Here is a 14,157-nt window from a genome sequence, read left to right as displayed (position 1 = left end):
CATTTGCATGCAAAATTCAAGAAGTCCTTGTTTTTTACTGCTGAGTAGTACTCTAATATGTATATATTCCATACTTTCTTCATCAATTCTTCCATTGAAGGGCATCTAGGTTGTTTCCAGGTTCAGTTATTCAAGATACGTGTTAAATGTTAATCTATTAGAAATTAGCACAATGTGTCTGGGTCCATATGTCTTAAAAACTGACCACTTGGCACTACTATGATGTGGAATCCAACCTACTGGTAGTTGAGAAAAGGCATGAAGTTCTCCAACTCGCTTTGCAATTTAAAGCTCACTTGGCATGCTTCCAATGTTAAGAGAATGAGTTTTTATAAAACTTATAAAATTGTTTCAAACTGACATTTAAAAACCTTAAAAATATCCAAGGCAATACTAAAATTAGTGAAATAACAATTTTTCTTTTACATGCTTTCCATATTAATTTCTTTTGTTTTATGCTGTGGAGTGGGTGGTTTTTCATAACCATTCCACTTTCCACACTCCTTGCTTCAGTGAATAAGAAGGAGGGTAGTAAGTGCCGCACACTGTCCCGGAACAACTGTTAGGTGGGATCCACTGTAGTTAGTATATTCCTGCACTGATCACCAGAGTCACTGCAACTGGACTTTTAAAGAAATTAATATTTTTAAGAAGTCGTGGAAAACTAAGAGCTATAAACTACCACTGAGAGCCAGTTTTCTAAGATCACTGAAAAGCACTCTTGTACGCCTACATTAATAAAAAACAAGCATTTGAGTATGTTCTTATTTCCATGACCTTCACAGAAATTTTAGAAGTGGAGTCTTCAGAATTGCAGGTTTGCATTTATTCTAATTTATTTGAGGGTTCTGGAGTAATTCCTATTATTGAAAATTTAAATGAAAAGTTATACACTCTTATTATTTATATTACATAATTATTATTTCATTAGGCAGACACCCATCTCAATATGTATGTGTTCAAAAAATATATTTTGTAATGGGCATTACTTGGCTGGATTAGCAATATAGTCAAAAGTTTATGTTATTATATATTTATTACATATTCTGTGTCACATCTTACACTCACATCTCCAGTCATTAATGAACTCACAAAATTCTACCTGTTGTCTTGTTTATGATTCTGTTCTTCACCTCAGTGAATGTTCTTTTTCTGTATATATATATGCCCCTTATTATTTTTTGAGTTTTATTGCTTAACCATCACTTTGGAAGGCTGTAGATCCTCTCAAAGTATTGAAATTTTAAGCAGGCCTCAATTTCTGCTTTGTTGTAATTGTGAGTTTGAAGTTCTGTTTCTTGCACTTTATGGAAATCTAGGTAAATTATAATCCCTCATCAACTTGGTTGATAGTTCAAGAGGTGTATGGATGTGTATGTGACTGTGTGTGTGTGTGTCTAACTCAATTTTTTTGTGTATTTAGACCTTCTGCTTTTTTCAGATGAAATTCTACATACAAAAAGGGAGGTGAAGGGGAGAGGGAGGGTGGTGGGGGTGGGTATAAGTCATTGACTAGAAGGCTTACTAAATACATATGATACTCTAGGTTCCACCCCTGGCACCCTAGCACCCCACGCTCTAACAGAGAAATAGGGTGATTTTCTCTTCCATTTAGTCTTCCCCAAGCCTTTTATAAGACAGAAATAATTTTATTTTTTCAGTAGACACCATGCTTATACTCTTGTTGGAGGACTGCTCTCTGGCCCGTTCACGGATCTTGTTTTCTCTACAGATCTGGGACTATAAGCCTAGCACATGGGTCTAAATCTAGTGATCGTCTGTGGGTGATTTTCCTAATGTATGGACATTATGACCCATCTGTTCCCATTATTGCTGGTTTTTCATACTAGACTCCCATTTTGCTTTTTCCATATCTAGAAAATGTTGGAAGCTCTAGGAAAGGGAGTAAGTACATCTTAGAATTCCTGTGAAGATAGCACCCTAACCTTGCCCTTTAAATTGTAGTAACTCTGCAGCTTCATTGTTCTGTGGAGCTTTGAAGAGTAGGGGAGAAGGTGGAGAAAGGGATCTGGGTGAGCCCCTGAGAAGGTGGACGCCTCAGGCGGGACTGTTTCCTTACAAGGAGTGTAACTGTGCTTTCCTGTATTAGCTGTTCCTCCATCCAGCAGTATGCATTCTTAATACCCACCATGCGCTGAGACAGTTGTTGTTACTACATAAAGCCAAGCTCCTGTGACCTCAGCCAGTGCAGCATGTGGCTGGCACATGCACAGTTGCCAAAACTCTTGAGATATTTAACTAGATTTAGGTAAAGAAAAGAGAACCTCAAGTGAAGCTCGAAAAGGAGAGGACTCATGAGAACACAGAAAGATACTTGAGAGCTGTCTTGATATTAAAGTCTGAAAACAAAACAAAACGAAGCCTTGCAGAGGGAACCTTGCTTGTGTCTGCAGCTTCTCCTTACATTTCCCCCCTTCATTCCCCAGCTTAAGTGGTCTCGCTTGGCCCCCACACTCCCCCTGTAAATTATGTTTGAATGATAAATGTGTGTTTGCAATTTTGTTTTTTGTTTTCTTTGGATTTGGGTTTGGGTTTTGAGGGGTGGAATTCAAGACAGTTTTCTCTGTGTATCCCTAACTTTCCTGGAACCCACTCTATGGCCTCAAATGCAGAGATCGACCTGTCTCTACCTCCTGAGTGCTTGGATTAAAGAAGTACCACCATGTCCAGTTGGGTTTTTGGTTGTTTGTATGTTTTGTATTTTTTTGAAGTCTTTTTGCCATCCTTTATTGAACTCAAGTGGTCCTGAATTATCTCTGTTTTGTCTTGAAACTTAGCATAGGGCTTGGAAATACCCATTGAATGGTCAAATATTAAAATGCTAGGAAATCAGTAAGTAACTTTGGTTGGCACAGAGGGTTCATGTCAGAGTTTTATTATTCTGGGAAATAAAACAACCCTGTTCAAGGTCATGTAACCATGTTTAGCCTACACGTGTGCATGATGTGTGTGTCTGTGTGTATACATGTGCAAGAGTGTGTATTGGAGGGATAAGCTATGTGAAAAGACTGGGGAGTGTAATAGAGACCTTTGAAGCACATTTTAGGAAAATTGGCTTGGTTTTACTTGTATTAGACATAAGAGGAAAGACAAAACCTATTGAAGAAGCATTGCAGTAATGAGGGCATGAGGGTCTAAACACCTGTTTTGAAGTAGTAGAAGTTAGATTGGAAAGAAGGAATTGATCCGTGACAAACTGCAATGGGACTAATAAGTGACTGATTATGCAAGAGAGCAAGAACTAATTAGAGTTGGTTTTGAATGTTCTTGCTAATAATATTGAGAGAAAAACAATTCCAGCAAAAGAGAATCTTGTATCTGCAGTTCTCATCTCGGCTATATAAAATCGCTCACTAGCCGGGCGATGGTGGCGCACGCCTTTAATCCCAGCACTCGGGAGGCAGAGGCAGGCGGATCTCTGTGAGTTCGAGACCAGCCTGGTCTACAGAGCTAGTTCCAGGACAGGCTCCAAAGCCACAGAGAAACCCTGTCTCGAAAAAAACCAAAAAAAATAAAAATAAAATAAAATAAAATCGCTCAATAGAAGACAGCATAGATATGTGCATAGTCCTTGCTTTGCTACTGGGATGATAGATAATTTTACCTTTTTCATTTTTCTTACGTTTATATTTTTAAAAAAGAGACTTCCTATGAGAAATTAACACAATAAAAAAAAGTGGGTTTGAAACATTTTTGGCCGAGTTTCCTAGTCCTGCCTTTCTGAGCAATACAGGTCAATTCTGTGTTTAGATTTGAGAATATGGAGATGAAGTTACAGGATTGTGTGAGGATAACGGGGTTCCGAGGGGCAGATTAACACCCGAGGGAAGCATGAGAGGCTGCGTCTCTGGAAGCCTGACCCTTTCTTTTGCCTCTCAGTAGATTTCCTCTGCAGATCAGAATGTCAGTTATCTGCAGCCCTGCCTCATCTTCCCCCGAAGCATATTCCCACCCTGCTTCTTGGCTTGATCTTGTTTCTCTGCTTTCCACTCCCTTGGCGTTATGGTAGGTGTGACGCTCTGAAACTCTGACCTCTGGAGTGCTGCACCTGAAAGAACTTTGAGACCCAAGACCTATGGTAACAGTCTCATACCCCAGGTAACTTGCCACAGTTGTCGAGCAGCTGTGTAACTGGGGTTGTAGCCCTTGGTGTCTGAGTTTAGGGACTCTATCCCTAGTCTGGAAAACAGCAGTTACGTTTTATACTTTAAATCGTTGCTTTGGGGCTACTCTTTCTAAACCTTCACCTCTGTTTCCAGCATTCTTTCTCCAGATAGTAATCCACAGAAGTTCCTTGCCAGAGCTTTATCATTCAACCTATCATGTGTCTACAGTAAAATTAAGAAAATGGATCTACAAATGGAAAATCTTATTTTTTAAAATTTTACACATCACTGTAGATAAAATCAAAAATGATATGAATGTTAATGTTCATGCTTTGTTGAGCAGGGAGTAGATTAAAGTCAGGGAAATAGATAAAACTCCAGGTTGTTTCTTCACAGATTGTCCGGATAACTAGTGTCTGTAAGAGGAGCACTAAGCCCTGTCTGTGCTGTTTTCCATTGTGACTGACAACTGTTGAAACGCCTGTCATATGTCTAAGCATTTTCTAACTTTTCTAGGTATACAGTGATCACAAAGTTTATGTGTTTATAATAAAAGAAAATATATCCTGATAACAATTAACATCTTTATTATTATTTATTTATTTTCACGTCATTTTACTGATAAGCTGAATATGGTCTGTCAGTAGGTCTCTAGTCTCTAGTAGAAAATATTCTAAACTTCATAAGATAAAATAAGTTCTGAATAATGATAATTGACATCAGTTTGGAAATCAGTGTGTTTGTATGTGTGGTATACACGTGTACATGTTTATATATGTGTGTAACTGTAGAAAGCAGAGATTGTGAAGTATTTTATGCTGTTTGGTTGAATAGGTCATAACTACCTTTTTAAGTAGTAAACATAGTTTCTGAAAGAAATTATGTGAAATTTATATTCTACAGATTTTTTTCCAGTGTGTTTTGAAAATTATAAAGGCCCAGGAAAATAATTAAACTGAATTTAGAGAATGTGAAGGGCTTTTCTGATGTCCAAGAGACCCCTCCTAGTGAACACTCGCTGGAAATGCAGTCTCTTGGTCACAGTGGATCAGAAAGTCTGGGAGAAGCAGTGCCGTTATCTGTGATCTCACAGGCCTTTCAGGTGTGTCTGTGCCCACGATGACTGAGAACCTCTGCCTTGATTCCATCTGCCTGTATTGCTCCCCGACTTGTACCCTAATTCACTTAGAAGACCATGCCTTCCTGACAGACTTGTGCTCTCCCCCTGTACCACAGCCCCTTTATGGAGTCTCTCTTACAACGTGAGCATCTCCTTCATCTGTCTGTCTTTGAAGGTGGAGGCCACAACATAAATTACTTTTCATCTCCATATAGCTCCTGCTCAGTGGTCTGTTAGTAAGTGCTGATGAGCGCGTGAATGTATGCATGAATGAAGGACAGCATTTTAGGGGGAGCTGTGATCAATAAGGTCAGCTGCTCAGGAGAGATCACGTAGAATAATGAATGAAAAATCTATTGGATTTCACAGTAAGGCAGGTGTTGGTGACCTTTGAAATGCTTGCTTCAGCAGAGTGATGGGCAGGAAGCCCAGATTTCTGGAAGTTAGGGTTGTCCAACATGATAAGGACTTAGACATTTCTTACTGACTGCTTATCTGAACACACAGAAACAGAATTTTCCTGGGTGAAATTACTGAATTACTTTTTTGGCTGGTAAACTGACTCAATTTAGCCTGTGATCTTAAGATATATGATCATTGTAACATGATGTATTTTCTAGTGTTAAAATTAAATGAACGGATTATGACCCTAGAATGATACAGGATGTGCAGCAAGTGCTAACATGGCCATTTCCCTTACTTGTTCATCTTATGGTTATTTTTCTTCACTAAGGCTGTTAAAGACATCACTCTGTGCAGTTCAGCTTCTTTAGAATATCCCTTATTTCAGTCACTGCAGGAATTATGAATTTTATTTGAACTGGGAAAACATACCTTCAGTTGAACCTGGCAATATATTTGAAATTGCATCTATCTACCCAGAGAAGTTCCTCCAAAGGCAGTTGAACCAGTGGCAGTGTTTCCAGTAATTCTGATGGATTGGAAATAGAATTTATGACTGTATTTTAATTTTTAGTTTCAATTTGAGAGAGGGAAGGAATAAGGGATTGAGATTGAGGGAGACTGATTGATTGATTGATTGATTGATTGATTGATTGATTGATTATTAGATTCATGTAACTGATACGTTCTGAATCTCAAGCACATAATTAGGACTGGTGTTTACAAGCTCTTATATTAGCTACAAATACAGAGGAAACAAAGACTCCTCACTAGTTGTCAGTAACGTCCTGAATTTGATCTTACAGCCCATCATTCCACCATTGTTATGGTCAGGGAATAAGACAAATTTGCTTTTCCTCATTGACCTAACTTGTGCTTCTAACGATGCACGAGTTAGTTCTGAATCCTCCATAGTTGGGGAGATAGTGAAGTTCAACAGAGTCCAGCTTCGGATTGGCTCATCTTATGTCTATTAATAGACTAACTTCTTATTTTGATTTCTTCACATGCTGTCAAAATTTGGTGACTCAGCTGTGTGTGATTGCATGTGGCTTAAATACCAGAATTCAGGAGGCAGAAGCAGGCAGATCTGAGTAGGTGGGCAGCTTGGTCTACACAAGAGTTCCGAAGCAACCAGGGCTACATAGTTAATCCCTGTCTCAAAACTAACATCTTGGTGATTCCCCAGACACTGGAACCATGAAGCAGACTTTCTTGGTGTAGGGTGGAACCCTAACGGAATGATACTCTGTGGTGTTGTGTTCAGGGTGTGTTAGGGCAGATACCTGCCAACTGTGCTGTTCAGTCTTCATGGCCTCCTCTGTACTGCATCTCCTGGACTCTCGAGAACCTTTCACTGTGGACTGTTAGGGCTTTGTCATTACTACTGTTGACTGACTAGCCACACATCTTCTGCTCTAGCATCTGAAACATATATATATATATATATATATATATATATATATGTTATATATAATTTCCTGATCTTCATTTATTTATATATTATATAAATATATATTTATATATAAACGGTATTTAGGGGGAAATATTTTTGCCTTATATACTTTACTTGTGTTGTCACGGTTAACTGAAAATCTCTGCCCCCTCCCCATTCTCAGTTTGGTCTCTTCCTCTTTTGAAACCACCAGCCTCTTAGCCTCTTAATGACTTGGAACATGGGGTAACACTTTCTTTCCCTTTGGTTACTGAGCACATCAGAACGTAAAGTTTGCATTTACCTTGCAAAGTTGCAAAATGCCAAACGCATGCATGAGATTCAGGATTTGATGTCATATCCTTTCTCCGTGAGTCTTTCAATTTCTCATTTGTTGCGGCCTGAGCACAAGCACAAGATTATTTGATGGAGTTCGGGAGGGATGGTGACAGGGAAGTGGCAGAGGAGCAGATTTCCCCCAGCTTAACACTAGGCTCAAGCCGATCAGAAGGCTGCACAGCTCTGCACGCTGTACTTGCAGAGCCAGATAGTAACACCCCTCCCTTGCCGTTTGCAGCAGAAATGCCCTGTGGAGTGAGAGAAGACTTCAGACTGCAGGCTTGTGAATCCCTTATCTTTCCCAAACGTTAAATTAATTTTTAAAGCTATTTATTCAAAGTTGACTTAACCACCAGAACAGGAGAGATCAGACAAATCAGCTGCAAGAAATGAAGTATGGGGAAACCCGAACTCTTTGACAAAGTATTCCTGGGAGTAAATGTGTTGAATGAAGCCAGCGGGTAAATGATAAGGGCCTTTACACTGTGGATGTAAGAGAGCAATTTATCAAGAGTACATGAACTCTCTAGTGGCTTCAAGTCAGGAAGAAATGAGAGTGGAGGAGGAGCCCTAAAAAATACATTAGAAATACTTTTAAAAAAGGAAAAACACCCTCTGTGTACATGCTCTTCTGAGTATCTCCATTACTATGCAGAGGTGCTGGTGTGTTTAAATTGGGGGTGCTCAGCTTGGGTTTCGACTGTAGGCAATACTTCTGTGAGGCGAAGTGTTAGAGAAAGGGTTTGACACAGGCCATTCAGTAGCCTAGAATCTTCAGGAACCCTGGGTATTCTCATGTGTATCTCTAACTTAAGACAAAGCACTGTCTGATATCTATTTGCCTGACTTAGGAGGTTAGATGTTCCTTCCACAGTTTACGGTGTTTGCAGTTTTACTCTCCAGGGTATATACTCTCTAGTGTATAATTCGGGCAGTTAATTGACACACCTTTTGGGTCCTCATGAGGAGTTATGGGTGCCTTTCTTGGGCCTTCTCTCGAGTCTTACAGTATCTCTCAGCCCTGCCGCCTTGATCATTTACAGTGGAGAAGCGGGGGACACATACTTTATATTCTCAGCAGTAGGGTTCCCAGTAACTCAGATATGAATTGGGAATGAAACTCTGGATCTTACCTTAAGGACTTTAACATTAGAGGAGAGATGTCGTTTCGTAGAGCTGAGGAGTTACTGACATGTGAAATTCCAAATATCTTCTCTAAGAATGGCCATCCTCGACTCTCTCCACAAGGTAATTTCATTAGCTGAAATCACAGAAACTTCCGGGTGTTTCTGTTTTCATCTGACACCCTTGTAAGAACATACTAACAAGGTAACCAAGTAACTTCCGGATACCATGCTAGTGAAGGCAAAGCTATCCCAGAGGAAAACAGGATAGAAATTTGGAGAAAATCTCCCTTAGCTAATTTGAGTTGTATTTTTTTAGCCCTCCACACAGGTGTCTGCCTTCCTTATTCTTTCTGACTCAGGCTTGGTTGTGGTTGTTTTGGGTGAGATAATTTCTGTGTAGCCCAGGCCTGGCTTGAATTCACACTTCTCTATATCAGTCCCCTGAGTCCTGCGATTACAGATACACAGTCTTCACCCTGAGTTGTTGGAGCTAGGCCTTTAACTCTGTGGCTTAGGAGATAACCTTCCTCTCCTTTAAGCCATTTAGGAATTATAAGGGGTGTTGGCAGAGGTGACTCCTTTTCTGTCGTGAAGAACAGTCTCACTAAATAGTTCACAGTGGCCCTAGGATGCATCGCGCCACTGTACCTGGTTGAGGAGGTGACTCTTGAACAAGCGATAACGGTAGAACCTGTTTTTGCAGTGAGAATTTGGATTCCTGTGTTTGTGTAAGGGAATAGAAAGCACTGTGATAACTTGAGCTAGAGTTTAATTAGCAAATTAATTAGTCATATTTTTAGAAAAAGCCACAGTTATTAAAAAAAAATCCTCAGTGACTTTCTTTAAGTTAAATGTTTTGTCTGATGTTGTCTCTCATTTGTAAATACCAAATTAAAAATTGGACAGAACGGGAAGAGGGTTCTATGGTTAATATCTATGGTTATGAGCTGTGTGACAAGATAATGTCCAATAATGTTTCTAATGTTTTTGTCCTCTCTGTCTCCTTAACCCCACCTCATTCCTGGGACATCGGTGGGATGACCACAGCCTTGGATAAGCTCAGCACACAGCACCTGTACCACCCCACTCAAGTGGAGATCGTGCAGTCCAATGTGGTGTTTGACATCAGCAGCCTGATGCTCTACGGGACACAGGCAGTGCCAGTGAGGCTAAAGATACTGCTGGACCGGCTCTTCAGTGTCCTGAAGCAAGAGGAAGTGCTGCACATACTGCATGGCCTGGGCTGGACCCTGCGGGACTATGTCCGTGGATACATCCTTCAGGTAGGGGAGGATTGGAGCGTTGAGTCTGGGCCACCTCTGAGTGGGTTCGATTAGAGTTCTGTCTACACCTGGTTTTCTTCTTCTCTTGTATATCCAGCTAGGTGTACTCTCACTGGTCGGGGAGCCGGCTATTGTGAAGCCTCAACAGTATATAACTGAAGTGAAAAGTGGTCTGTTGACTGGTGTTGCTTTGTGCATACATTTGAGTTCAACTGTTCATGTCCAGAGTGGGCTGTCTTTTTGTTTTGTTTTGTTTTTTTGTTTTTCTGGGAGAGGGTTTCTCTGTATAGCCCTGGCTTTTTAGGAACTCTATCTGTAGACCAGGCTAGGCTTTAACTCACAGAGAACTTTCTGCCTCTGCCTCCAGAGTGCTGGGGTTAAAGTCCTGCATCACCACAGCCTGACTCAAAGTGGGCTGTCTTATTTCCCTTACTAAGTCTTACCATCTTTGAGATACATGGGGAGTTTTGAAAATCTGATGTTACCCTCCAGCTGGGTTTGTGAAGGTGTTTCTCTTGAGTGCTGTGAACCCTCACTATTTCTACTATTTCTTATGGCTTCACCCAAATCATAAGAACTATCACTTACATAAACTGTCTGCATATCCTGCAAACTCTAATGTTGTATTCTCAGAGCTGGAAATACTGGGAAATATACACATGGATGGCCATCTTGTGACCTGGAGCCCCTCCTTTATTCTAGTGACATTTCTAATGTGGTGAGGGCCTCAGATTTATCTGGGAAGCCTATGCCCTCCGCCCTACCAACAGGACCCATCTCTCATTTCCTTTTGGGTGCTATACCATAAGTCATTGCCTCTGAAATTTCTCATGCCTGTCTGCTTTCCTAAAACCTTTAAGGGATAAATGTTGAGAAAAACACATTGAGGGACCCAAAATCTGTATGATAGAATACTGTCTTATGTTGAAGGAAATTTCATTTGAGAGGTAGAATCTAAAGTCTCCTTTCACGTTTTCTGTGGAGGTGTGTCCAGAACTGAGCATTCAAAAAGAAAGATGTTTATGACCATGCCAGCCTGTCTAGTACCACAGATAAAGCTGATGCTTAGGATCTGAGCCAGCCCATGCAATATGCAAGTCCTTAGCTGCCAAATGCACGTATTACACAGACTGCATCTATACTGAGTGGCAAGCCCCCAGTCTCTCCAGGCTTTAATCTGGGATGAGAACATACACACTCATGGTTTTCTTTTACATGCTTCCTCCAGGATCAGTGAGGACAGAACAGCAGACAGTGAGTAGAAACAGGAAAAGCTGAAGAGGAGGTAGACCAACCTTTTACTCACATAATTGGCTGACTTTTTAGTTCAGTGGGAGCCTCAGCTTGGAACGCACAGAAGCTTTGGCCCACAGAAGATGGACTGAGGATGACAATAATTAAGTATGACATTTTCAGTTTGTATGCGTTACTTTTCTGTTGCTTTGGTAAATCCCCATGACCAAGGTGACTTACAGAAGACTTCACCGTGGCTTATGGTGTAAAGGCAGAGACAACAGGTAGCAGATGTGGCAAAGGGAAGAGAGCTGTATGTTCATATCTTAGCCATAAACATGAAACAGTGAACACAACCAGAAATGACAAGACTTTAAACTCTTGAAGCCTACTGCCAATCACTTACTTTCTCCCATAAGGCCACACTTCCTAAACCTCCCCAAATGGCACCACTAACTGGGCACCAAGTGCTTAAATATATAAGCCTGTAGTAGACATTCTCATTCAGATGCTATTTCAATGAAGCAAATGGGCAGATAAGTCTTAGGAGCCAGGCATTATGCAAGAGTGCAAGATCCAGAATGAAGAGCCAGGACAAAAAAAAAAAAAAACGCATGGAACCAGTTTTACAGCCATTGTTATATACTGAGACCCTTGGAGTACCAAGTCTTCCCTCAGTAGTTACCACATCATTAGCATCTCTTTGGATACATACTTATTTTTACAAAGAAAGAAACCTTACAGATGTCTGCCTAGAGTCCTTAGCTTAGCTAACAGTTTTCCTTTATTCAAAAGCCTGTCTAGTAATATCTTTACTGTCTCTGCAGGGTGCTAGCATCTGCATCAATACTGTGTTTCAGTACTTGATCACTAATTTTTCCTTAGATAACTGGAGCATATTATTGTGTCTTCCTATTCAAGCAAACAAATGTGTAATGGCTACACTGTTCTACCATTGTAGCAACTCTGTATTAAGTCCTGTCACAGTTTGCTGTCAGTTAATAGAAAACCTGCAAATTTTTATCCATGTAACACTGCTGTTTTCTACTGTTCTGATTTGACCAGAGCTTTTATAAAAATATGAATTAATTATTTATGTATTAATTTCCCCAGTATTCTATTATATATCTAAAGTATAGAAAACATACTTCTTTCAAACATATTGTAGATTTTATTTTGTATAAGAGAGAGTTGCATAAGAAGTGTGAAAGAAAAAGTTAGCAAAAAACCTCAAATCAATATATATATATATATATACAGAGAGAGAGAAATATAGAAGCTTCTTTACATAAAGCTTCTTAATGGGAAAGGAAATGTTACATATAAAGAGTATTCCCATTAACATAATTATGATTAATTTTCATTAATGTAAAATTTAACAAATCTTAAATTTAATGTGTTATTTCTTAAGATTCTAGAATTAGAAAATCATAGATTTTGCATTTTAGAGGAACTCTAAGCTTAGTTTCTTTCTTCTTTTATTGATAGAATTGACGTAGTATTGATTTTCTTTGAATGGCATGTTCTGTCGTTTAACATTTATCATATACTTGTTCTGTATAAAGCACTTCTGGGTTAGAATAAAAGCAAAAGGTTGCAGGACACAAAAACATTAAAAAATCCTCATTGAGAAAGCATTCATTTTGTAAAAGACAAAAGGACTTGGGCTATAAAAACATCCCCTTTCTTCTCAAGCTTTAGGCCAGCTCTTGATTACTAGCCAGTACTTTAGAATTACGTGTGGTAATGATGAGGTATGCACAAATGACTCTGAAATAATTATATGTAACATTTTTGTACAGGTAGACTATAAAATGTTCATCTGAGACCTGGGGAACCCTATAATGCACTATTAGTGTACAAGTCATTTTATCTGGCTAAAACTCAATTGTATTGTAGCCCTCAAGGCATCAATTTTAGCATTATTGCTCTCAACAACAGTATATTGAATATTATGTCAGTTAAAGGAGAGTAATTATCAAGGCAAGTTAGGGTGGCTGTTAGTTAGTCTTACCACATATTGACTTGGTTAGCAGTTGGCTATAGATTGTGTTACCGGGCAAATGAAGATGTACGGTGAGTTGAACTGGTCAAGCCAGGATATTAATCTAACTCTCTCTGGACCCAAACCTACATTCTTTATATATAGCCAGCTACTCCTAACTTTAGCAAGAGTTTTGAATGTGAAGGAGGGCATGTCGTCTGCTTTTTAATCTGGGAGTGTGTGTTTGAGGGAGAAGAGCAGGCCATTCACAAGTCAGATGAAAGCTTTCATTTGTGTATGATGTTCAAAGAAAAAGAAAGGTGACAGGGTTGCCACACAGTCATTGTAAAGACTGGCGGATCTGCTCAGGAGCCTTTCACTTAGGTGGCATCTGGGTGCTCTGTAAGCCAGCCAGTTGAGCGTAAAATGCACAACATAAATTGAACCACAACCATGTAAGAAGATGGGCCATTTCCTAAAGGTGAAAATCCCAGTGTTCTTCTGTGTACCGCTAAAGTCTTCATTCAGAAAGGAGAGCACAAGCTTGCTCTGGAAAAGTAAAATGGGAATATTCACTTAAATGCTAAGTATATTTTTTGTGACTATAATTAATAATAATAATAATAATATGTTTATTATTATTACAGGCTGTTCTATACAGATACATTTATTGTTAACCAATAAAAACAGGGGCCTTCATGCCATCTTGTTCCTCATTTTCTTTCTGTCTTTGACTTAAGAACTAATAATACAGATGATTATCACTGTTGGTTAGTCATTTAAAAATAAAATTTTTTGCATGGTCTTTCTTTAGCTTGAACAGCTAACATGCCTGGGTGCGTGTACCATCTTGTCTTTGGAACCTCTCCCCACTTTGAGCTCTTCCAGGATTCTAAGAACCAGTTCTGACTTTGTGAATGATTAGCAGTGTCAGCAGGCTGTGAGCAGAGCAGAAGTAAAGCACACTGCCAGTCACCGGGGTCTTGGGGCCTTACTGGAGCAAGCCATGCATTTCTAGCACTTCTAACAGATGGGCACAGGCGATCGCTTCCTAAGTATATCCCCAGCAGCACAGACATTAAGGGCAACATTGAATAAATGGGACCT

The 14,157-nt window shown here is 39.6% G+C and overlaps 1 protein-coding gene across 1 annotated transcript in view; it reads left to right on the top strand.

Annotated features, from left to right (window-relative positions):
* Bnc2 (basonuclin 2) overlaps positions 1-14,157 on the top strand; it is a 288,056-nt gene that overhangs the window by 159,750 nt on the left and 114,149 nt on the right. Inside the window, exon 4 of the mRNA XM_026781784.1 lies at positions 9,598-9,833. Within this exon, the coding sequence (XP_026637585.1) occupies positions 9,598-9,833 (236 nt within the window). The remainder of the gene's footprint in view (positions 1-9,597; positions 9,834-14,157) is intronic.

The sequence above is a fragment of the Microtus ochrogaster genome, chromosome 10 (genome assembly GCF_000317375.1).
Source record: "Microtus ochrogaster isolate Prairie Vole_2 chromosome 10, MicOch1.0, whole genome shotgun sequence".
NCBI classification, from domain to species: domain Eukaryota; kingdom Metazoa; phylum Chordata; class Mammalia; order Rodentia; family Cricetidae; genus Microtus; species Microtus ochrogaster.
Note: the sequence above shows the minus strand (reverse complement) of the source record. Positions and strands in the feature narration are given on the sequence as shown.